The 21687-nt window shown below is 47.5% G+C and overlaps 2 protein-coding genes across 6 annotated transcripts in view; one reads left to right on the top strand and one right to left on the bottom strand.

Moving 5' to 3' along the window:
- The first annotated feature begins 792 nt into the window (after positions 1 to 792).
- On the top strand, positions 793 to 20163 carry TMEM243 (transmembrane protein 243). 3 transcript variants are annotated; one of them, XM_079993755.1, is made up of 5 exons: positions 793 to 931; positions 2173 to 2512; positions 16136 to 16186; positions 18793 to 18897; positions 19536 to 20163. In XM_079993755.1, exons 2-5 carry the CDS (start codon positions 2435 to 2437, stop codon positions 19656 to 19658), a joined length of 357 nt encoding a protein of 118 aa, XP_079849881.1. In that variant the 5' UTR covers positions 793 to 931; positions 2173 to 2434; the 3' UTR covers positions 19659 to 20163. The 3 variants fall into 3 exon arrangements, with proteins under 3 accessions (XP_079849881.1, XP_079849880.1, XP_079849879.1); XM_079993754.1 differs by lacking the exon at positions 793 to 931 and having other exon boundaries at positions 2077 to 2512; positions 18793 to 18840; XM_079993753.1 differs by lacking the exon at positions 793 to 931 and having other exon boundaries at positions 2080 to 2512.
- The window catches only part of DMTF1 (cyclin D binding myb like transcription factor 1), a 28565-nt gene continuing 26735 nt past the window's right edge, over positions 19858 to 21687 (bottom strand). For all 3 annotated transcript variants that reach the window (XM_079993666.1, XM_079993665.1, XM_079993664.1), the window contains one exon: positions 19858 to 21060. In XM_079993666.1, the coding sequence (XP_079849792.1) occupies positions 20951 to 21060 (110 nt within the window). In that variant the 3' untranslated portion in view covers positions 19858 to 20950. The remainder of the gene's footprint in view (positions 21061 to 21687) is intronic.

Genomic DNA, 21687 nt, shown 5'->3' with positions numbered 1-21687 from the left:
CGGAATGAGTCTCCCCGGATGGAAAATACTTCTTCTCGTTTCCTTGAAAACTCTGCGCAAGCAACGCGAAGGCGCTGCCAGGCAGGTGGCACCTGGTTCCCCGCAAGCCATTTCGCCGCCCGGAGGAGATCGGGATCCCGGGACGCTGGCGGCTCTCCTGCTCCTCTCTCTGCATCTCCGGGCCGCCGGGTCGAGGATCCCGATTTGCAGCAAGGGGCGGGTCTGGCCCGCCTCGCCATTGGCGGAGCCGAGCCCGTGAGCTCACAGAGGGAGGCCGGCCGGCCTCGCACTAAGGGCGGCTGCTGCTCCTGCTCCTGCCGGTTTGCGACACTTGGCGAGAGGGAGGCTTCTCCGGCCCGGGGGAAGCAGGAACGGGCCGCTGCCGGGAGCCTGGCGCCAGGTAGGGGCGGCCGGGGAGGCGGCGGGGAGGCGGCGGCCTTGGCCTTCCTTTGCGGAAGGTTGTGTTGCCATTTGCTGGGGAAGCCGAGAGGGAGCTGCAAATGTCTCCTTTCTGGAGCTGCCAGGCGCTCTTCCTCAGGATCCTGGCCGGTGTTGCTGCAACTCAGGCCGGGCAGAGAAGGGCTGTTCTTCAGTGCTGCTGCTGCTGCTTCTTTCCCGGGGGAGGGAAGAGGAGGAGGAGGAGGAGGGACCTTCGCCTTCCCAGTTGATCGAAAGTGCTCGAGGGACAGCGAAAGTTTGCGGCGCTTTGCTTGAAAATGGAGGAGGTCCTTCTAGAATCTGGGCCGCCGCCGCCGCCGGTATCCGGCTGTAAGAGAACCTGGTTTAAAACGGGGGAGGAGACGTAAGCCCCCCCCCGCCCCCCGTGGCAGGAGGTGCAGGAGCAGCCGGTCCTCTCTCGGTCGGTTAGCGTGGTGGCTCCCGCATCTCCTCGCCAGTGGATCCCTCGGGCTGGGTTCTTCGGTCGAACCAGGTGCAGTTTTGGGTTCTCAATCCCGGGGTTTCTGCTCACGAGGTTAAACTGCCCCTACAGCTCTCCTGTCATTTCATTGTGCATATTTCCTCAAACATGTTCATGTAAAATGATTTGCATGCCATCTTTTCACAGTTCAAACCGTGCTCCAGGCGGCTCATGGCACCCAAAAAAATGTATAATCGCAACATAACTAAAGCAGCCATAAATAAATTAAATGTTAAAAAAATACACAACCAAACTGAGCTGTATAAATTGCAGGGTCCAAAATAAATATTCAAAATATTTAAACAGCAACGGCCTCCACCCACCAACAAAACCTTCTAAACAACCCCCCAGTGGAAGAGTCTGCTCAGCAGTCTCTGCCTCTGCAGCTGGAGTCAATCTGCCCCCCCCCCATGACAGGTGCTAGGCCTCCCTCCCAGTTCTGGCCCCAGCCCCGTGCACAGCTCCTTGGGAGTAATGGCTCTGGGCTTGCCTCCAAGGAAGCCTGCCAGGGGCGGACTGCGGCTGCGCTCTCCTGCCTGGGGTCTAAGGGCTCCCTTTCCCATTCCATAGGCAGATGCGCTTCACCTGGAAAGGTGGCTCTTGCCTGGGACACCTGGCAAAGAAGAATTTGTATCTGCTGCGCTTGCAGCGCAATGAGGTGACAGGGTGCTGAGACAGTAGGATGGACTGGGCCACTTGAGCTTCAGGGAGGTTGCTGCTGCATGTGAGAATGAAAGGGAAATGCTCCCAGCCGGAAGGAAGGTTCTGCATGGGGTGCTCTGGTTCGACACAAGGCAGCATCCAGAGCCGTAACCCCCCTCTCTTTCTGCAGTCTGAAGTGGTAACAACAGCCCATTCTACTGCCTCTGAGTTAGGCCATTCGTCCTGCTCAGTATTGTCTACTCTGGCTGGCAGCCCCTTGGCCAGGGTTCCAGTCTCTCCCAGTCCTACCTGGAGATGTTAGAGATTGAACCCGGAACCTTTGGGATGCAGAGCAGCTGCTGTGCCTCTGAGCTGCATCCTTCCTGCACCTCTTCTGTGTGCATAAAACAGGCCAAAGAGAGGGCTTGAAGGGGTGGGTGGGGCGGAGAATGAGAAGAGCCACCAGTGCAATCTAATCCTGAAATGGAGCAGTCCCTTGCTAGTTCTGACCAGGAGCAGAACCAAAACTTTGGAACCGTGGGTCGTGTTGTTGGGTGGGTCGAGTATGCCATGTTCCTACTGAGCCTTCTTCCTCTTCTTCTTTTTCCCAGCTCTTGATCATGAGGAAGGGAGTCGTGGTTTGGAGGAGAGGAGGCTGGGTTCCCTGGCTTTGAATGCCCAAGTTGTACGCAGCCTGCGGAGCAACAAGAGAAATGCGTTTTCCATAAATAAACTCTTCCCTCCGCCTGATGCTGCGGCTGCTTTTTGCCCCGGGCTCCAGGCCTCTGAGACAAGGAGTGGGTCTGTTCTAAGAGGATCTGCCGATGTGGGAGTGAGCGATCACAGCCAAGCTTGAGAAGAGTTGGGGGAACAATGGAGGACTTTACCACCCGGACATATGGGACCAGAGGGCTGGACAACAGACCTCTCTTTGGAGAGACTTCGCCAAGGGTAAAACGAAATTCTTCGTGTCCCTTCTCTCCTCCAGGAAGGGGGCTTGTTTGCGGGGCTGGCCCAGGGCAGTGGGGGGGCTGCTAGAGGGCTGTGCTGGTGCTCCCTGAGCTCCAGCGCAGTGTTGCAAGCGATGCTGGCTGCAGCTGGGCTAAAGCCAGGCTGTGCGCAAGCCCAAAAGTTTCAGCTGGTTGCTGCTTTGAAAAAGATCCTAGGATGTATCTCTGCTGGTTCGTTGGCACCTCTGAACAGAGGACTGCCTGAGCAGCTGTGTAAGTGTTGGGAAGTTTCATTGGAAGTATGGGCGATGGCGGGCATTCGTTGCTCTCTCTGTCCCCACCCCACCCCTTGTGGCTGGCAACTCTGATCCTTGGTGGGGTGTTGTGTCATGGACACATTATAGTTGTGCAATGTGTACAAGCCTTGCACCATCACATGCCCATATCACGCAGTATGGAACAACCTTGCTTCCTCGTGGGCTTTTCTGATACTGAGCACATAGTCAAACGGCTGCAGCACAAAAGTGTTTCCTATGACAAACCTACCTTGGAATTCTCTTGTCTTGGGTTAGATTATTTCAAGGCCTTTTCTCCTGTAGCAAATTGAACCTTGTAACGTTGCCCTCCGACTTGCATTAGTCAATGCAGTGATTCCATATGATTGCCCGTGCTCGTCTTATATTGACCATACCATGCAAGAATTCTTATTTTTGAAATTGTTTATGGAATGCTGTATCATTGATTGCACAGTGCTTCTTAACTCGCTCTTCCCATCAAGACCTCTTTTATTCTTTTGTAAGAGTTCAGCTGCATAGACCAGTGGCGGGCATCTATTGGGGCTGTTGGATCATTTTCTAGGCTCTTATTTGGTTCCTTGGTCTGAGTGGTCTCTGGGGGTGCGGGAGCAGGAGGGTTGCAGCAGACTTGGCATGGCTCTGCACCTCTTGCACGTTCTGCAGCCCACAAAAAATGTAAGCTTAATATGTTGCACATAGACCCTGATGTGCACTGCTCTCAGTAACCGCCGATGGTGCTGGTTTACGTGGCACTCTTCCAACAGTGTGCGCATACATTTTACAAAATTGCCACACTGCCTTTAACACTTGAACCCAAGGTGGCTTATGGGAAAGAGTGTCTGTGCTGGGTATATTGTCAGTGTTAGCAATTTTGAGGTGTTCCTAGCATCCTTGGTGATGTTGCAGGAGACACTTATTGTTGGCATTTGTCTGGGGTGAAGTCAAACGCTGGGTTGGCAGTACCAAAGTGATCTCTTTGGGGTGCAAGCCTGGGTGGTGTGTCTGGAGACCCTGGGCTGCCCAGATGACAAGACTCCCTTCTCGGCCTCACTGATGGGGTCGAAAGGAAAGCCGAGCATGACAGTGGGCACCAGCTTGGCTGCCATCTTGGGGACTCTGCTCTGGATTTGTGTCGGGTCTTTTCGTCTCCCAAAGATATCTCGCAAGGCAGCAGAGGGTTAGTATCAGAGTTTTCCTATTCCTACATGGGCTGCCTTCCCATCTGCCCCTCGCTTCCCCCTACAGCACATGCAGAAACCACCTCCTTGACTCTTGGACCCACTCCTAGTCTCGTCTGCTCCATCCGCCAGAGCCTGTCTTCATATGCAGGGGAAGCCCCTAACGCCCTGGGGGTTTGAGACCCATCAACCACTCTCACCTTCTAGGAGCCACAGGTGAGAGCTGAGTGCACGGTCGGGACCCAGAAGGAGCACAACATGTGTCCCACCAGAGGTACCACGTCCTGTCCCCGAACACCCCACAAGCCCCAGGAGACTCTGCAGTGCGTGATTTCAGAGGCACATCTTGGCTGATGTCACATGAAGCCAGAATTGTGTCCCCAGCATGCATTGCAGCTCTGCAAAGCATGCTGTGTAATGCTTCTCAGCTCACCTGCCACTTGGGCCTGGACATCCCCTCCCTCCTTTTTTGGCTGTGGTTAGAGATGCTTTCTAGGAAACCTCTGAGACCATGCTGCTTTTGTGCTTCATTTCTTTCTGGTCGTGAAACGATGGTGAGCTTTGCTCCTTGCCTTCTCTCCCCCTCCCACACGTGGTCTTGGGGTCTCTGCCCCTTTATTGTGTTCACTAAAAATGGTTTAAGACATGAGGGCTTATTGGGCACTACTTTCTTAACGTGTTTATAAATGTCATTTATAATATCACAAAGCAATAGGATTTCAGATAGTAATGACAACATAATTTTAAAAATCGTTGAAGAGCAGTCAAGCACAAGTACAGAAGGAAAAGAAAGGAAAGCTAAGTAATTCATAGGAGAAAGAAAGAGAGCAATGGTTGCAGCTTATATTGAAAACTAAACTCCTTGAGAAATGTTGATTTTGTTAACCAAACAATGTTCCTCTACAGTGGTACCTTGGTTTAAGAACAGCTTAGTTTATGAACAACTTGGAAATAGAACGCTGCAAACCCGGAAGTAGGTGTTCTGGTTTGTGAACTTTGCCTTGGAAGCTGAACATGTTTTGCTTCCTGTTGGTGTAGATGTGATATTTGAAGCTTTTGTTTTTGCCATTTTTTTGCGTTTTTGTTTGTGTGGCTTGTTTTGACTGACTTGTTCTTTGTTTTGTGGGACTGACTTGTGACTGTGGCTTGTGACTTCGTTTGTGACTGTGTGGAATCCAGTTCAGCTGCTGATTGATTGATTGTGTGACTGCAGAAATGGATAAAAGCCCCCCATCCAAACAATGATTATCATCAGTACACGTAAGAATTTTTTAAAATAAATTTTTATCCTCTACAATATTGTCTTATTTATTTTATAGTACAGTATTATTGCTTTCATTTTATGGATCAATGGTCTCGTTAGATAGTAAAATTCATGTTAAATTGCTGTTTTAGGGGTTTTTAAAAGTCTGGAATGGATTAATCTATTTTGCATGACTTTCTATGGGAAAGCACGCCTTGGTTTTAGAATGCTTTGGTTTTGGAAGAGACTTCTGGAACTGATTAAGTTTGGGAACCAAGGTACCACTGTATTTAAAAAAGCTGGTTTGAAATGCTGGGCATTTGGGGAGTTTTGCAGTAGACAGAGATGCAAGTGCTGCTTCCTGCAGACATTCCTTCTGTGCAGATTGGCTCTGTCTGAAGCCATGCAAGAGACCTCTGGTGAGGTAGTAGCTGAAGCAGAAAAAAATACCATTTTATCCTTTGGCTTCTGTGCTGAATGCTGAATAACTGCTAGTTCCAGTTGACTTTGCTTGTAGGCAGCCGTCAATAATATTTTTGTGGGCCCCTTCAGAACTCCTGGCTGTGTTTCTGAAAACTCTGAGCCCTGCCTTGCTTCGGGATTGATAGCTGCATGGGGGACGATGGCTGCTGTGCTTGCAGAAGTGCCCAGCATCTCCTGTTGGGACTAGTGGTGTCCCCTGCCCAGAAGAAGAAGAAGAAGAGTTTGGATTTAATATCCCGCCTTTCACTCCCTTTAAGGAGTCTCAAAGCGGCTAACATTCTCCTTTCCCTTCCTCCCCCACAACAAACCCTCTGTGAGGTGAGTGGGGCTCAGAGACTTCAGAGAAGTGTGACTAGCCCAAGGTCACCCAGCAGCTGCATGTGGAGGAGCGGAGACGCGAACCCGGTTCCCCAGATTACGAGACTACCGCTCTTAACCACTACACCCTGGAGGGCCACTGCCAGTCAGAGTAGGCACAACTAAGCTTTGGCAGCCCAGCGGACAGACTCCTAGGATAAAAGAAGAGCCAGCCCAGAGCAAGGAGCTTGCTGGAATTGCTTACTATTTGTGAGTGTGAGACTGCAGATGCAATCTTAGACTTGTCTCTGGGAGCTAGCCCATGGTTTTCATGGATGCCTACTCTCAAGCAGGCATGTTTGGGATTGCAGCCTAAGGTTGCAGGATAAAGTCAGCCATCAGCAGATCCTCCCGGAGCCAGCGGTAGGGGCCTGCACATGTTTACTTGGGAGTAAATGCTACTGTATTGAGGGGGGAATCCTGTCCAAGGGGAGAGGATTCTTCCCTGTTGGCTGATGGTTTGTCTGCAATGTGGTCTTTGCTATACAAGCCTTTCTCTTCTGGGGAGAATTAGTGGCATTAGTGGCTACCATTCCTTGGTCTGAGCATGGAAATGATAAATATGCATAAGTAGGTTGGGAAAATGCAGCTCAGCTGATCTTGCAATGTCGACTTGCTGACCTCGTAGCAGGCATTCCCCTCCTGCATTCCTGATTTACAAGAACATCCCTCCCTCCCTTGTGTTGGGAGGACACGCCAGCTCATAATGTGAAAAGTGATTCTGCCCTCTTCCTTTAATAACACTCCCAGCCAGCCTTTCAAATAAGCCTAGAAAAGTTACTAGTCCTCAAGTTTTTTTGTGATTAGCCTGAGACTTGATGCTGGCCAGGAAGGAGGGGAAGTTGCAGCCAATCAGCCTTTTGTTTATTCATCTGTTACTTACCTACTTAGAGTCAGTGTTAGAAATTAGCCAGGTTGTTTTGCAACTGGCGCAGGTCCCGTTGCGACCATGTGGTGATTTCTGGGTGCCAGGCTGGCAGCTGATGGCATCTCCAGTTTTAAGTAGGCAATTAAAGAGCTTCCTTGCTGCATTTGTCTCCCACCTTTTTCTCCAAGGAGTGCACGTTCATGTCCCTCCTCAGTTAATCCCTGCATTGACTCTGGGAGGGAGGTTAAGAGGCTGTGACTGATTCCAAGCTCACCCAGTGAACTTCATGACTGAGGGGATTTGAACCCCAATCTGACCCACTAACCACTACACCCCACTGGCTTCCTAGGGTACTTCTGCTATGAGATAAATTAAGTAGGTAATAAATATGGGGAAAGCAAAATGCCACTCAGAGAAGAATCTGAAATATTTTCCTTGATACGTGAATTTATTTTATTTGAGATTTTAATGTGTTGTAAACTGGGACGCAGGTGGCGCTGTGGGTTAAAGCCTCAGCGCCTAGGACTTGCCGATCGAAAGGTCGGCGGTTCGAATCCCTGCGGCGGGGTGCGCTCCCGCTGCTCGGTCCCAGCGCCTGCCAACCTAGCAGTTCGAAAGCACCTCCGGGTGCAAGTAGATAAATAGGGACCGCTTACCAGCGGGAAGGTAAACGGCGTTTCCGTGTGCGGCTCTGGCTCGCCAGAGCAGCGATGTCACGCTGGCCACGTGACCCGGAAGTGTCTCCGGACAGCGCTGGCCCCTGGCCTCTTAAGTGAGATGGGCGCACAACCCCAGAGTCTGTCAAGACTGGCCCGTACAGGCAGGGGTACCTTTACCTTTACCTAAACCACTTTTGAGTTTTTTTTCTTTAAAATATAAAGTGGTATAGAAATGAAATGAAAAATAATTCTAGTAAAAAACTGCATTGCGAAATAGGCGCCTAGACATTCTGTTGTGGTGACTGAAATCATTTGGTGATTAGCTTATTTATCTGAGTTTCTAACACTGCTTGCAGTATTTAGGTACCAAGAAGAACAGTTTTCTGGGCTCTTAGCAGGCTGGTTTTTAAAAAGTATTCTACCAAGCGGAGTGATCTTTTGTTGCTTTCTGCTTCCGCCACCCTCATCCTGCTATTGTTTCTGTGATGGCAGGGAAGATACTTCCTTTCCTCTAGGGTGAGCGCAGAAGCTGATGGATCTGCTCTTCTGCTCATTTGCCTGCATGGGATTCCTGGTCGCCTGGGGTGACTAGTCAAGCTGATAAACACAAGGCAGCTTTAAGTCGCAGTTTACCTCTTTCATCCTGCTCTGATCCTTCCTCCATGGTGCTCGGTGCACAAGGGCTCTCTGAGAAATGAACCGAGGACAAAGTGCCCACCTATGGAGGTTGGGGTGTCCCTCCGATTTGCTGCCTCTCTACTGTATTGGAAGCCTTTTGATCTTTCAGTCACTTCTGGCACAGAATCTCTGGAGAATAACACACCGCCCAAGGTTCCTGTCCCTTTTCTGGATGTGTCTTGTTCCCGGGGCCAGCCCAGGTTAAGCAGCCACCTCGGCTGGTGGATGCCCCCGAGTCCCCCCCCTCCCATGGGCACCCTGCACTGTCACTTCCCCTGGTGCCAATTTCTGGCAAGATCTTGCTGAAATCTTCTGAGATCCTGCGAGATTTTGGTGAGGTGCTGGTGCCATTTTCTGACAGCTGGCACAGCAGTTGCTGTTTCACCCTGAGTGGCCAAAGGGGTATTGCTGCCCCTGCTCATTGGACTTGGGGCACAGACCCAGCCTTGTGCAGAAACACTGGAGAGCTGGTCAACTTTATTCTTGTGCCACACATGTGTCAGCTTAGTTGAATCCTGCCGCCAGGTTGGTACTTGCTGGGTCTTGTTCAAGAAGACGAAGAAGCTGCGGGGGGGGGGGGGGAGTGGATGGATCTGAGGGGAGCAAGTGACCATTTGGGCCTGTTTTGAGGCATTTGTCTGACCAGTTGAGCAGATGGGTCTGGAGGGGTGAAGTTTGTTGACTTCCTCCCAGCCTCCCAGGCTGTGTGGATGTGCCTGATGCTCTGTGTGGAATTTTGTCCCTTAAAGTGCCAGCGGCTGTACGGGGTCCATGGACTCTGCTGGCCGTGGTGGGTGTGGAGCTGCTCTTTGGTGAACGCTGTGAGTGACCCACTTTCCAGCTCTGGAGCTGCAGAGGGGTGTGGCGATCATGCAAGTGTGCCCATGTGCAAGGCGGATACATGGGCAGTGCCCCCTCCATGCTCTCTAAATAACTGGTTTGTTTACGTGGGCCTTGTGGCATTTGCACCTCTGGCTTGCTGCTTCCCATGGGTGGGTGTGTGGAAAGGGGCGTCTGGACTGTTCTAGTTCTCCTTGCAGCTGAAGAGAGTACCTCCTGTCATACTGAGAGACGACGCCTAGCCTAGTGCTGCGGAATTTCTTCACCCGGGAGATGCAAAGCCCTCTTTCAGGCTGGTGGTCTTAAAGCGGGGCGGCCTAACCTTGAGCTCCCATCTTCCCCGATTGCTGGCCGTACTAGCAGAGAGAGACGGAGGACTCTGGGGTCCAGCTGCATCACGAAGGCTACAGGTTGGGCCCCTTGGGGAAGTGCAGTTCCTCCGGTGGCCAGGCTGTGTGGGGCTGGTGGGGAGGGAGATGCGGCTCTGTGACACGCAGCCTTAAGAAAGGCTGAATAGCCTTTTCAAACCAAGAGACATGGCCAGGTCCTTGACAGCTCCTCCACTCCCTCGGTTTCCGTGTGTGAAGTTTGTTCACAATGCAGAACCAAAGAGATGCTGGTAGGTGGATGATGTCCGTCTGGCCTCCCTCATGAAAAAACCCAGATTATGGCAGATTTGGAAAACTGATGTCCCACACAAATGTGGGTGTGTTAGAGTGCACTACTATGAAAACGATTCTGTTAACGTTGAGAATACAGGCTTTATATAAAATAGGAGCTCCCTTTTCAAACCCCCCCCCCCAGCTCCAGAGTGAGCTCAGCTTGGATACTAAGATGACAGACTTTTGTACCAGTGAACAGAAAATTTGTTCAGACGTCAGTCTTGCCTTTCCTTCCACGCTTCTGGCTGGTGTTTTTAAAATGTGCTGCACAAACTGTTCCTTGTTTGATTGTTGCATTTTGTGTTACAAGGAGACTTGCATTCTGGCCTTTGCTCAAACTTGCAGAGCTGTCCTTGTTTCATAGCTCAGTCCTGGAATAGGTTTGCATTGCATTGTAGAGCTGGAAGGGACCCCCAGGGTCTTGCAGTCGAACGGCCTGCAATGTAAGAATCTCAACTACACCCTCCATCTGTAGCACCCTGCTTGTGGTTAACGCTTAGCTGGAATGAAATATTCAATGCAGCAATAGAGAAATTAAAATAATAATTTATTTGTCAGACAAATAAATGAGAGGCACAGTGGTATATGGTTACCAAGCTCTGGCCTGGCCTCCTGCCATTCTGGCCAGCACTTATATTTCCTTAATCCAGCCCCCTTGCTCCTCCTGTGGCTGCCTCTGTCCAATCAGCCTGGTTGAAATTCCTATTGGCTGTTTGCTAGAACCAATCACAAAAGATACACCCATTTCCTTTTTGCCTTTTATGGGAAACAAAAAGCTATATATTCTTCTATCTATAAATGACAAATAAGTAGTCATATATCTTACATTTGTCTCAACAAGGAACCTTAATTACCAGCTCACCTCTTGCCCTCCTTGCCCTATTGCCCTCCAAAACATATGGTTAATAGTTTTAATTTTTTATCTTAAACATATGTCAAGGATCTTGAGTTCACATCAACATTGAAAGATCTCCTTCTTTTGGAGGTCTTTAAACAAAGGCCTGACAACCATATGTGTGCTCTAATGATGTTTCCTGCTTGGCAAGGGGGGCTGGGCTGATGGCCCCTGTGGTCTCTTCCAACTATATGAAATAAGAATCTAGCATAAGGATTTAACATTTCTTAGTTTCTAATTCCTTTGCATAATTACATTTAAGCCAATATATTTAATACATAACATAAATAACCTTTTAAAAGGAAAAGAAATCTTAAAAGGATCTCAGTTTAAGAAAGAAACAACTTTAGAAAAAGACTTCCCAAAATACTCCCTCCCTTTCTGCCAGCCAGATGCTCTTGGCCTTTTAACCTTAGGAAAATATGGCTCAAGTTTAATGGGAGGCACATGGTTTTATTTTACTATTTACCAAGTCTTAATTATGTTTTCTCAACCTTCTTTTATCTTCTGTAATATGTAGGGTCAGTGTAACCTTGGCTCTCAGCCTGTAATTCCCTTTTTACGACTTTGAGAATTGTTTTCTGCTATAAATCAGGGGGCCCCCTTGTCCAGGAGGATAAACATCTTGCCAAGGTTCTTAGGCAGCTGGTCTTCTGCCTGGCATGAAACATTTGAAAATCTTTAAGCTCTTTTTAAAATGCAGGCCCTGATCAAAAATATAAGCCTAAGTAAAATGCAGGCTATGATTAGATGCCTCACATCCTCTGCTTAAAATCAAAACCCTTGGAATTCACAGAGGCCTTGCAGTGTGGCTTCCGTGAACTTTTCGAAGCCTTTTTATTTCTCCTTGGGTTCCTCTTTGTCCCTTCATGCCCTTAGTGAAGGGTGTGGACTTGCCCAGGTACTTTGCTTTATCGTGCTTTATTGGTTCAAGAGTTGGCCCCTTCCTTCCTTCCTTCCTTCCTTCCTTCCTTCCTTCCTTCCTTCCTTCTCATGCCATAAGTCTGAGATTCAGCTGCTGTGCAAAACGCAGGGCCAACCTTGGAGCGCTCCTGCCTTCCTCGCATCTGAACTGGTTTGGCAGCTGGCAAGAATCTGGGGACAGCAAGGTGGTTGTCAGGGAGTGAGCGCTGCAGCCATGAAAACTCCACTTTCTCTCTCTCTTTGTACGGCTTTGCAGTGATGCATTGACAACTGAACAACTTTCAGGGACCAAGCAATGGCCAGGCAAGAGTGACTCATCCCTGAGCAACGGCCTCTGCTGAGCAAGGAGGGCAGCGACCGGCCACTTGGCCTCCTAACTTCTAAGCTTCCCTACAACCTTCCACTGCAGTTTTCTGCTGCAGCATTGCACCTGCTGAGTACAGTATTATTGATTGAATTTATATACAGCCCTATACCCAGGGTCTCAGGATGGTTCACAGAACAAAATCAAGATATAAAACTACAAAATACATAATAAAAATAAAGACAACCCAATAGCGCCCCCTTGATATAGCAAGAGGCACCATACAGCCCTGCTTGCTTGTTAAATATATTTTTGCCCAACCATCCCATAGCTTGGCTCCCAAGGAAACTTACCAAGAAAATCCAAACCATACCATATTTTTCCATGTATAAGACAGCCCCTGTTTTTTGAACCCAAAATTAAGAAATCGGGCCAGAGCCCAAACCTGAGCTGCCCACGCCAGACATCGAACCCGAACCCCTGTGCATTCAACATCCGTGTATGAGATGACCCCCAATTTTTGACTAATTTTTTGAAGTAAAAAACATTGTCTTCTACATGGAAAAATAAGGTAATAATGGTTTGTAGAAAGGTTTAGCACATTTAAAACCCTGTTGAAATTCAGTGTGAGAGTTAAGCACCTATGGTAATCTTTTCCGTTGAATCTGAGGAGGGCTTAATAGAACATACAAAACTGCTTTTATACAGAGTCAAAATATTGGTCTCCCTGGCTCAGGGTCTCCAGGACATTTTTTCCTCCTTAATGAAACAGCAATGTTGAATTTTGTATAATTAGATGTATATTTGCAGGTGTTTTTTTAAAATTATTATTACAATGGGGTACCTCATCAAATTAGCTCCTGGTGACCAATTAGCTTTTTGCTTTTTTACCTTACATTTAGGATGCTTAGCTGCCTCCCACTCATTCACCATGTTGCAAAGGCCTGGGACTGACCCACTTCCATCTGGTGGGTAGTGGTCTCAGGCAAAGCGAACGGGGTGGGTGTGTGATTTAGGCCTCATCTGTACTATGCATTTAAAGCAGTCCCATGCCCCTTTAAACCCTCATGGCTCCCCCCACCCCAGTGGCTTTTTGGGCAGCCTCAGAGTCTTACTCCTTGAGAACTTCCTCAATTTCCCCCTCTTCCTGAGGTTGTGTGTCGCCTAGTGAGCAATCCAGCCTGAGTCTCTGCTTCTGATCTGCTAAGCTGCCTTCTCTTGCCGGAGTATTTTTAACCTTTCCCTGAGCTAAGCTTGCCAGCAAACCATTGTGTTTCAAAGCGCTGCAGAAAGACCTCCTGAGATCAGCCTGGCGACTCCTGGACCCATGGCTTCTGACTTTGGGTTCCTGGGGCTGTGTGCGCCTTGAGGGGCTCTGAGTCCATGGGAAGGTGCTTCCCTCTCGGCTTGCCAGTTCCACCCCAGGGGTCACCTTGACCTCCATTTTTCAAAATGGGCATATTGGAAAACTTGTGTTGGGGGCAGTCACTGACTGGCTGCCCTTCTCCCTCCTTGTAGAAAAGCCCCCACGAGCTCTGCGCGGCTCGTGAAAAGGAGCGCTGAGCAGAACCTCCCGTCTGCATTCGCTCCATAAGATGCACACACATTTCCCCTTACTTTTCAGGAGGGAAAAAGTGTGTCTTAAGGAGCGAAAAATACAGCAGTTCCCGTTTTATATCTGAGTTGCTGAATTGGCTACATGCAAGAGACTGAGGATGCACAGAACACAGAGGATAGTTTCTTTGGAGATATTGGAAGGAAATGGTCATATGTGTGGCTCTTCCACCTGCACACTGAAGAGGTGCAGTCTTAAGAGGGATCTACTGTTTGGTTTTCTGGAACATGCAAATCCATAAACAAAGGTCTGGGGGTTAAGTGTTCTTAATTGGTTACCTTGCATCCTTTGTGTGCACCTGACAGACTGTTGTCCCCTCCTCCCTTTCCAGACGGGATTTGTTGAGGCATCCCTCTTAAGCCACCAAGCTAATGGCAGCCCAGTTGCCCTATACTGGTGCCAGTGGGGACTTACCTTTCTCCAGTTATGCTGCGGATAGGTGGTGGGCAGCAAGTTTTGCCAATCACGTTTGGAGAGAGGAGGGGAAAACCTCTGACTTTAAGAGGAGTTGGGGCAGATTGATGGAGGATGAGTATGGGAGGCAGTTGTGGTGCCTGTCCTGGGCTTCCTATGCGCATTTTGTGGGCGACTCTTGAGAATTAGGCGCTGGGGTAGATGAGCCTTTGGTCACATCCAGCCAATCTCTTCTCATGTTATCAGCTGCTCTGCTGCGAACTCCCAGAGAACTATTGCAAGCCTAACCTGGAACATCTTCAAAGTAGTGCGTGGAAGCAGTTTCCTTGTGGCGCAGCCCCACACAATGCGGACACCATTGTTTAAAAGGATGGATGGATGCCAGCATTGCCTGTCCCTCAGTGAAACATGTTAAGCTGCATGGCAGCTCTTGGGATCCCTTCCAGCTCTACACTTCTATGGTTCTAAGCTGGCAGATATCCGCCTAGTTCACTTTTGTAAGCTAATGTGTGCATATTCATTCTCTCTCTGTGAGATACCTTTGAGACATCTGGGGCTATGCTTCTCCCCAGTGTGAATTCCCTCCTCCCTTGTCCCTGCTGGGGACTCCCATTCCTTTGGTGGTCCCCATTGCGGCAAAAAAAGCTAAGGAACGATACCACTTTCTTTGGGTGGCCGCCTGGGACGCTGCATGGAGTAGTTTTGGACAGGCAGCGAGTGTTAACTGCTAATTCCCTGCAGAGTCTGCCAGATCCCATTTAATGCTATGACAACAACTGATCCTAATCCTGTTCTGGGCCCTGATTACAGCTGGGCAGGCCAGCTTGCTTCTGCTTGCATTACTTATTTTCCTCAAAGCAAGGTATTCCTCATTCTCCCCCCCTCTGCCTCACCTTCGCTTGCTTGCTTTTTGTATTTGTCACCCTGCCTGCCTCCCCCCATAAAAATATTTTGGTTTCAGGGTCTGTCACCGACTAGGGAGGAGGGCAGGAATTGGAAGAGCGGTTTGGGGGTGCAATGCCCCCCAACCCCAAAATGGTCTTGGTGATATTTTGCCTCAAGAACAAATATGTAAGCAGCAAACGTTACAGTTTTCCCTATTTTACAAGGGAATACTCCAGTTGGTCTCTTATCTTGGGGTGAATACTTTGTCTGCCCTGCCTTTGGGCAAACTGTCTTTCAAATGCCACAATTGGTTACTTGGGTTGCCCTTCTTCAAGTGTCAGTCTCTTCCCCCCAGATTTTAAAAAAGTTAAATCATATGTGTGAATAAAGAAATCCTGGCCTCCCGTGTACACCCATTTTACAAGCATCTGTGTGAACGCTGAAGGCACCAGGCCATTTCCAATGTCTCTGACAGGTGAGATGGTTCTTCTTGAAATGTTCATAACCCAGGATGGTTGCTTTTCTCTTCCCTAAGTCTCCAGCCACACAGAAGGTCCCTTTGGCCAGGGCAAGCTGGGGCCGGGCAAAAGGTTTCCATCTGCTGTTTGTAGTAGTCGTGGAGTTGTGAGCTCAGGCAGTCAGGCGTGTGTATCATTTTAGGAGGTAAAGCTTAGCTTTTGCAGATTGCTTCAGTGAGGGGTCATAAAAATGTTTTTGGGTTTGTGCCATTCAAAGCTGCTATTATTTTTGTGATCGGACAGCATTTAGCTTGGTAAATCTACGTTTTGATGAAGAAGCATATAAACTGCTTTTGGGAAATCAAATAATTTTAATTTTACCTTCTGAAAATGTCAGGTAATGCTTAATAATTATAATAATATAATAATATGTGGATTCAACTGCCAACCCGTTGGACGTGCAAAATAAGCTCTCAACGTTTATTTAAATGGTGCCTGTTTTTCTGTAATTAAGCAAGCCAAAAAGGTAGCCAGTTTTCAGTGCTAAACATATTTGGCGTGGGGATTTGCCCAGGTGGTTAACAAATGGCTGCTTTACACAGGTGTAAACCTGGATGGTTGGCATCTGAAGGTGTGAGCTGCCTTTACTAAAGGGAGAACTCACTTTTGAAGACTATAGTCTTTCCACTCTATTTTTAAATCTTTATTGCATCTACCTCTGGTATGCCTTAAAATTCTTAAGATCAAAACCTGGGCATTGAATGCAAATCTAGCACAATTAGCACCAGATGTCAGCTGTTTAGAATAAGGCTTTAATAGAAATGTCAGAATACTACGGCTAACACTGTGTTCTTTCTTCTTCCAGGATAGAATAATCAATTTAGCTGTTGGCAGCGTCACATCATTGCTGCTCATAGTAAGTATTCAAATCAGTATGGCAAACTTACAGCACTATCCTATGCCTATATATGCAGAAGTAAGTCCTGTTCAGTTTGGTGGTAGATGGGAGCAAGTCCCCAAACCGTCATGACATCCCTGGCTTAGAGGTTTCTTGCTGAATGGTCCTCATTGGGTTTTATTTCTAAATGAACTCATCTGCCTGGATCCCTCTGCCATTAGAGATGCAGGTGTCCTCAGGGGCTGGGAGTGACTTTCGCCAGCTTTGGTTGCTAAGACGGTGGTGGCTGTTCCTGGATAAAGATGGTTTGATCACAGCTGTCCATGCATGGATAACCTCACAGTTGTGCTACTGCAGTGCACTACCTGTGGGGCTTCCCTTGGGGCTGGGTCGAAGGCTGCAGGTGGTGCAAAAGGCAGAGGCTAATGTGCTTGTGGGGGCAGACTATGCCAGCACAGGACGCCTCGCTTGCAGGATTAGTGCTAGCTGCCAATCTGCTACTGGGTCCTGTTCAAGGTGTTGGTGCCAACATAGGAAGCCCATACAGCTCAGAACCAAGTGACTTGAGAGGCTGCCTTCTACAGGAGTGTTTATCCTCTAAGTCCCAAAGGTCTCAGCAGCCCATTTTGCACTATCCCAGGGCAGAGCTTTCAGCATGGCTGCCCCTGTTCTGTGAATAATCATACCTGTTGAGATAGGCCAAGTGCCCAGCTCCTGCACTTTCTGGAAACAGTTGAAAGACATTTGAGTTCCAAGCAGATTTCCCATCTGGAAGAAGGGGTCTTTGCCTGGCCCCCAGAAGCTCCTAGCCGGCTTCCCCCCAGCCCTGCTGCTTCAGAGCCTTTTAACTTGACATACTGATGGGAAGCATGCGCTCTATGGCTTCTCAACCAAGATCTCGAGAGGGAAATTTCTCTTTGCATCATGACCTGTCATAAAACTTTGTCAGCTCTCATCTCAACTCCACCATAATATAAACAACCCTGGGCTTTTCCTCAAGGGAAGATGTCCCACCCCTTGCTCATTTTAGTTAGAATCATAGAATCATAGAGTTGGAAGAGACCACAAGGGCCATCGAGTCCAACCCCCTGCCAAGCAGGAAACACCATCAGAGCACTCCTGACATATGGTTGTCAAGCCTCTGCTTAAAGACCTCCAAAGAAGGAGACTCCACCACACTCCTTGGCAGCAAATTCCACTGTCAAACAGCTCTTACTGTCAGGAAGTTCTTCCTAATGTTTAGGTGGAATCTTCTTTCTTGTAGTTTGGATCCATTGCTCCGTGTCCACTTCTCTGGAGCAGCAGAAAACAACCTTTCTCCCTCCTCAATGTCAGTGTTTCCCAACCTTGGGCCTCCAGATGTTTTTGGCCTACAACTCCCATCATCCCTAGTTAGCAAGACCAGTGGTCAGGGATGATGGGAATTGTAGTTCAAAAACAGCTGGAGGCCCAAGGTTGGGAAACACTGCTCTATGTGACATCCTTTTATATATTTTTATATATTTGAACATATATTTGAAAATATAGTTTTTATATATTTGAACATGGCTATTATATCACCCCTTAACCTCCTCTTCTCCAGGCTAAACATGCCTGTTATATATTTCAAACATGCCTGTTATATATTTCAAAGCTCCTCATAACTTAAGCATCACTGTAACACCCTTTCAGTATTTGCTAAGACCCATGTAAAAAGATGTTTTAGCATTGGTACAAAAGAGATGTCCACATAAATGTTAGTCTTTTAAAACCAAAACCTATGAACTGTCCAAATGAGTGTTCCCTTCCTGAGCCAGTGGAATTACTTGCTTCAAGTATGTGCCCTTAAAAATAGTCAAAGCATGAAAATGTTATTTGGTGTGGCAGAAATGCACTTCAGCCACAACCCTTGGTGGGCTTCCAATTTCTGCATTCCTTAAGTGAGCCAGATGGTCTGGCAAAGGCAGTGTGCTCACTGCAGCACAGACACCCTGCATTTCCAAGGAATCCAGCGTGCAGCTGGGGCTTGATGGTCTGAAGTGGAGAAATCCTGTTGTGTGTGTGGTCTGGCAACACCAGCTAATGTTTGCTGAGCTGGTGAGGTTCCCCTGCCCCCCGTTGAGGAATGAACGGAAAGGAGCTCCCTGTTGTAGAAGCCTTGCTCAACAACTCTGCAAGCTGCTGAACCAGTCAGCATTTGCCTGGCTTGTAAACCAGCACTCATGTTGTTGCCTACTTGGGGTAAGAATTGCCCTCTGAAGGAACAGGGGCAGAGGCTGGATCCTTTCCTCCCCAAACTCCCATTTTAACCAAATGACCAACATAATTAAGCCTTGACCAGTCGTTTGTGTAGACATTGGAAAGCAGCATTAAGTTTTTTTGTCATCTCCTTGTAAGCCTTTGCGGAGAAGAATGGCATGCAAATTTACATGGAAATAAATGGAGCACCCCCATGGTCCTCTTCAAAGGAACAGGGGCAGTTCCTGACTACAACTGGTGTGATGCTGTTTAAACAGAAGCGTGAGATGGGTTGGGCTGCACTGCATGGAAATGTAATAGGAATTCCTTGCTAGGCAATGCATCAGAACTGTGTTTCATATTTGGTGTGAGAAGTAATAGCTGTGCCCTCCCATTCTTTCCTCTAGGTCACTCTAATCAGTGCTTTTGTCTTTCCTCAACTACCTCCAAAACCGGTGAATATATTTTTTGCTTTCTGCATCTCCTTGTGTAGTGTTTCGGCTGGCATTCTTGTAAGTATTGTGACACTTGCTATGCTAAGACTAAATGGACCTGCTCAAACTGGGGGGAGGGGGGGAGAGTAGCACCCCAAAGCCCAAGAAGGCACACAAGGGAGATGCACAGTAGTTTGTGGATTCCTCTTTGGTAACATGGCATCTGAGCCACAATGGAAGTTTACTTCTTTCCGTAGGGAGAAAAAGCAGTTGTTTCAGGAAATGTTGAACATGTCTATGGGGTGGGTGTTTGGAATGGGGAGGTGTTCTTTTAAGGGCCTAATACATTAGAAAGTTCTCTACAAACTCCCATGGAAATGAGAAGAGCTGCCCTGGATTGATGCATAAATTGTACAGTGATGGATAACACCGGGGGTGGGGTGTGACCTATTTTGTGTGTTGAATATCATGATCTAAATCCCATTGGAGAAGCAAATTAGCATCTGCCGGTATCTGCTCCCATACTTGATGTTTTAATTTACGTGGAAGGAGCAGCGTCTTTTGTAAAAATAAAAATGACTGCTTGTTTTCACTAAAATGAGCCTAGTACAACATGGTACTTGCTTTGCCATAGAATTTGTAGGTGAAGGAGTGTCTTAACCTTTAGTTGTGCCTGCTTGAAATACTTATCTAACTAGTTTTTTTCCTCTCCTCAGATATACTGGTATCGACAAGGAGACCTCGAGCCCAAATTTAGGAATCTAATTTACTATATCTTGTTTTCGATTATTATGTTGTGTATATGTGCCAATCTCTACTTCCATGAAGTGGGGAAATGACTCTTTGAGGGCATATCCTAAGGATTCTGGGCAACACCGTAGGAAATGCTTTCGGAATGGATTACTACCCCAGGCGAAGGCTTCATCTGAGCAAGCATCAAATGGGGACTTGCGTTTGCCATCTGCCATGACAGCTTTGTTTTTTTGGGGAGGGATAAACAGCTACCAGTGCACTTAATGAACATTCCAACTCTACACATTTTTCAGAATGGCACGAAATTTTTTTCCTTGCAGGGAAAAATTCATTTTTTTATTACACTGTACAAAAACTGCAGCACTGCAAATGTCTGTACTACAGTATAAATAAAAAGGCATCCTACTGTTACAGAAGACAAATAGGTTATTGTTTGTATTAAATTGAACAGTTATTTCTGTTGCCTCCCTAAGCAACCAACTGTTTTGTAAACTACTGTCATTTTTCACATGAACAGAGAAAGTCACAGACTAAAGACAAATCGACTTCTGAGGAAGCTAATTACAGCAATAAATATTGTTTTTCTACATATCTTTGTAGTGTTGATTCATGTTTCCTACCCAAGTTGGACTCTAAAGCTCCACTTAGTGTCTCCTTTTACAGCCCTCACATGGGGGCAGGAATAAAAACCCAGCAGCCATCACTGAACTTGTGAGACAGGATAGTCCAGACAGCACTGACCTCCCACACTTGCGGTGATGAATTCAATTGTGAAGGTGGTTTTGGCTTCTATAGCAGAGTTCAGAATAAGCACTGAAAGGGCTTTAAGTTCATTGCAGGGGTCAGGGTGGGAGTAAACAGTCTCAGGCGTCCTTTTCTCCTATACTTGTGGGGAACGGATTCGGTGCATTTGATCATTCTGGGGCTACTTCATCCATCGCCAGCAACAGATAATTCTTTTGTAACCTCCTAAAGTCTAGTATTCTCAGACTAGTGGTGTTTCCATATGAAATGCACTAGAAGTAACAGTAAAGGACTGGAAAAATAGAACTCTCCTGCCACTCCTTGTTTCCTGCACTGAGGCTCTATTTTGTCCTGTTGATGCTCAAGAGCTGCTATCTTTGCTTGCAAGACTTGCTTGTTGCTGCACTATTAACCTAGAGCATCCAACTCTCTTCTTACCAGAATCTGGTTCCAGTCTCAAGAGGAACAACCTAAGAAGCAAAAAACCTTTGATCAGCTGTGGCCACAACTTCTTTAAACCTCTTCTTTGCCCAGAAAGGTGGGCTGAAGCTGTTTCAGCAAATGCTTTTCTTTCTTTGGAAACGGTGGTTCAGCACTCAGTTCTTTTTAATTTTTGCAGCACTGTGGGATGTGCTCAGTGGCAGCTCACTAAATCTTCAACATCCTTGGAGTCTTCAGAACCAGGACTATCCAAAGAGGAGCCAATGATATGGGAGTTCTCTCCATGGTGTTGCAATATAGGATCTGTAATGAAAAAATGGTTGTGAAAAACAAACATTCTAAAAGAGATACAGTGGTCCCTTGGTTTAAGAACAGCTAAGTTTATGAAGAATGCTGAAAACCCAGAAGTAGGTGTTTTGGTTTGTGAACTTTGCCCTGGAATAACAACATGTTTCACTTCCTGTTGTGTGTGTTCCATTTGTAAATTGAGTCCCCCGCTGCTATGGGAAAGCACGCCTTGGTTTAAGAATGGACTTCTGGAATGGATTGAGTACGTAAACTAAGGTACCACTGTACATGCAGGTCCTGCTTACCAAACACACTGTGTTCCCTGGAAATCATTCATTATGTGAGCATTTGCATAACAATTTCCATTCTATTCATTCCCATGGGGAGCATTTCTGTGATCTCTCCTGCCTCCCATCCTGGTTGCTGCCCCAAAATGGATGTGGCCGACCAGCAAAGCACAAGTAAAGAAGTAGACAAACTCTGGCTGTTTGGGGATCTGAATCAGTGGCATGTGCAGCAAGGTTTCAGCATAATTCTTTTTGTTGCTTTATTCACATCAGTATAGTCTTAGTTTCCTGTACTGCAGTAACAGTGGCTCTGGAAAGTCCCCTTGTGACTTTCCAGAAATGTTTTGCTCAAAGC

The sequence above is a fragment of the Podarcis cretensis genome (genome assembly GCF_951804945.1).
Source record: "Podarcis cretensis genome assembly, chromosome: 10".
NCBI lineage: Eukaryota > Metazoa > Chordata > Lepidosauria > Squamata > Lacertidae > Podarcis > Podarcis cretensis.
This window is presented reverse-complemented; position numbering and strand designations above follow the sequence as displayed.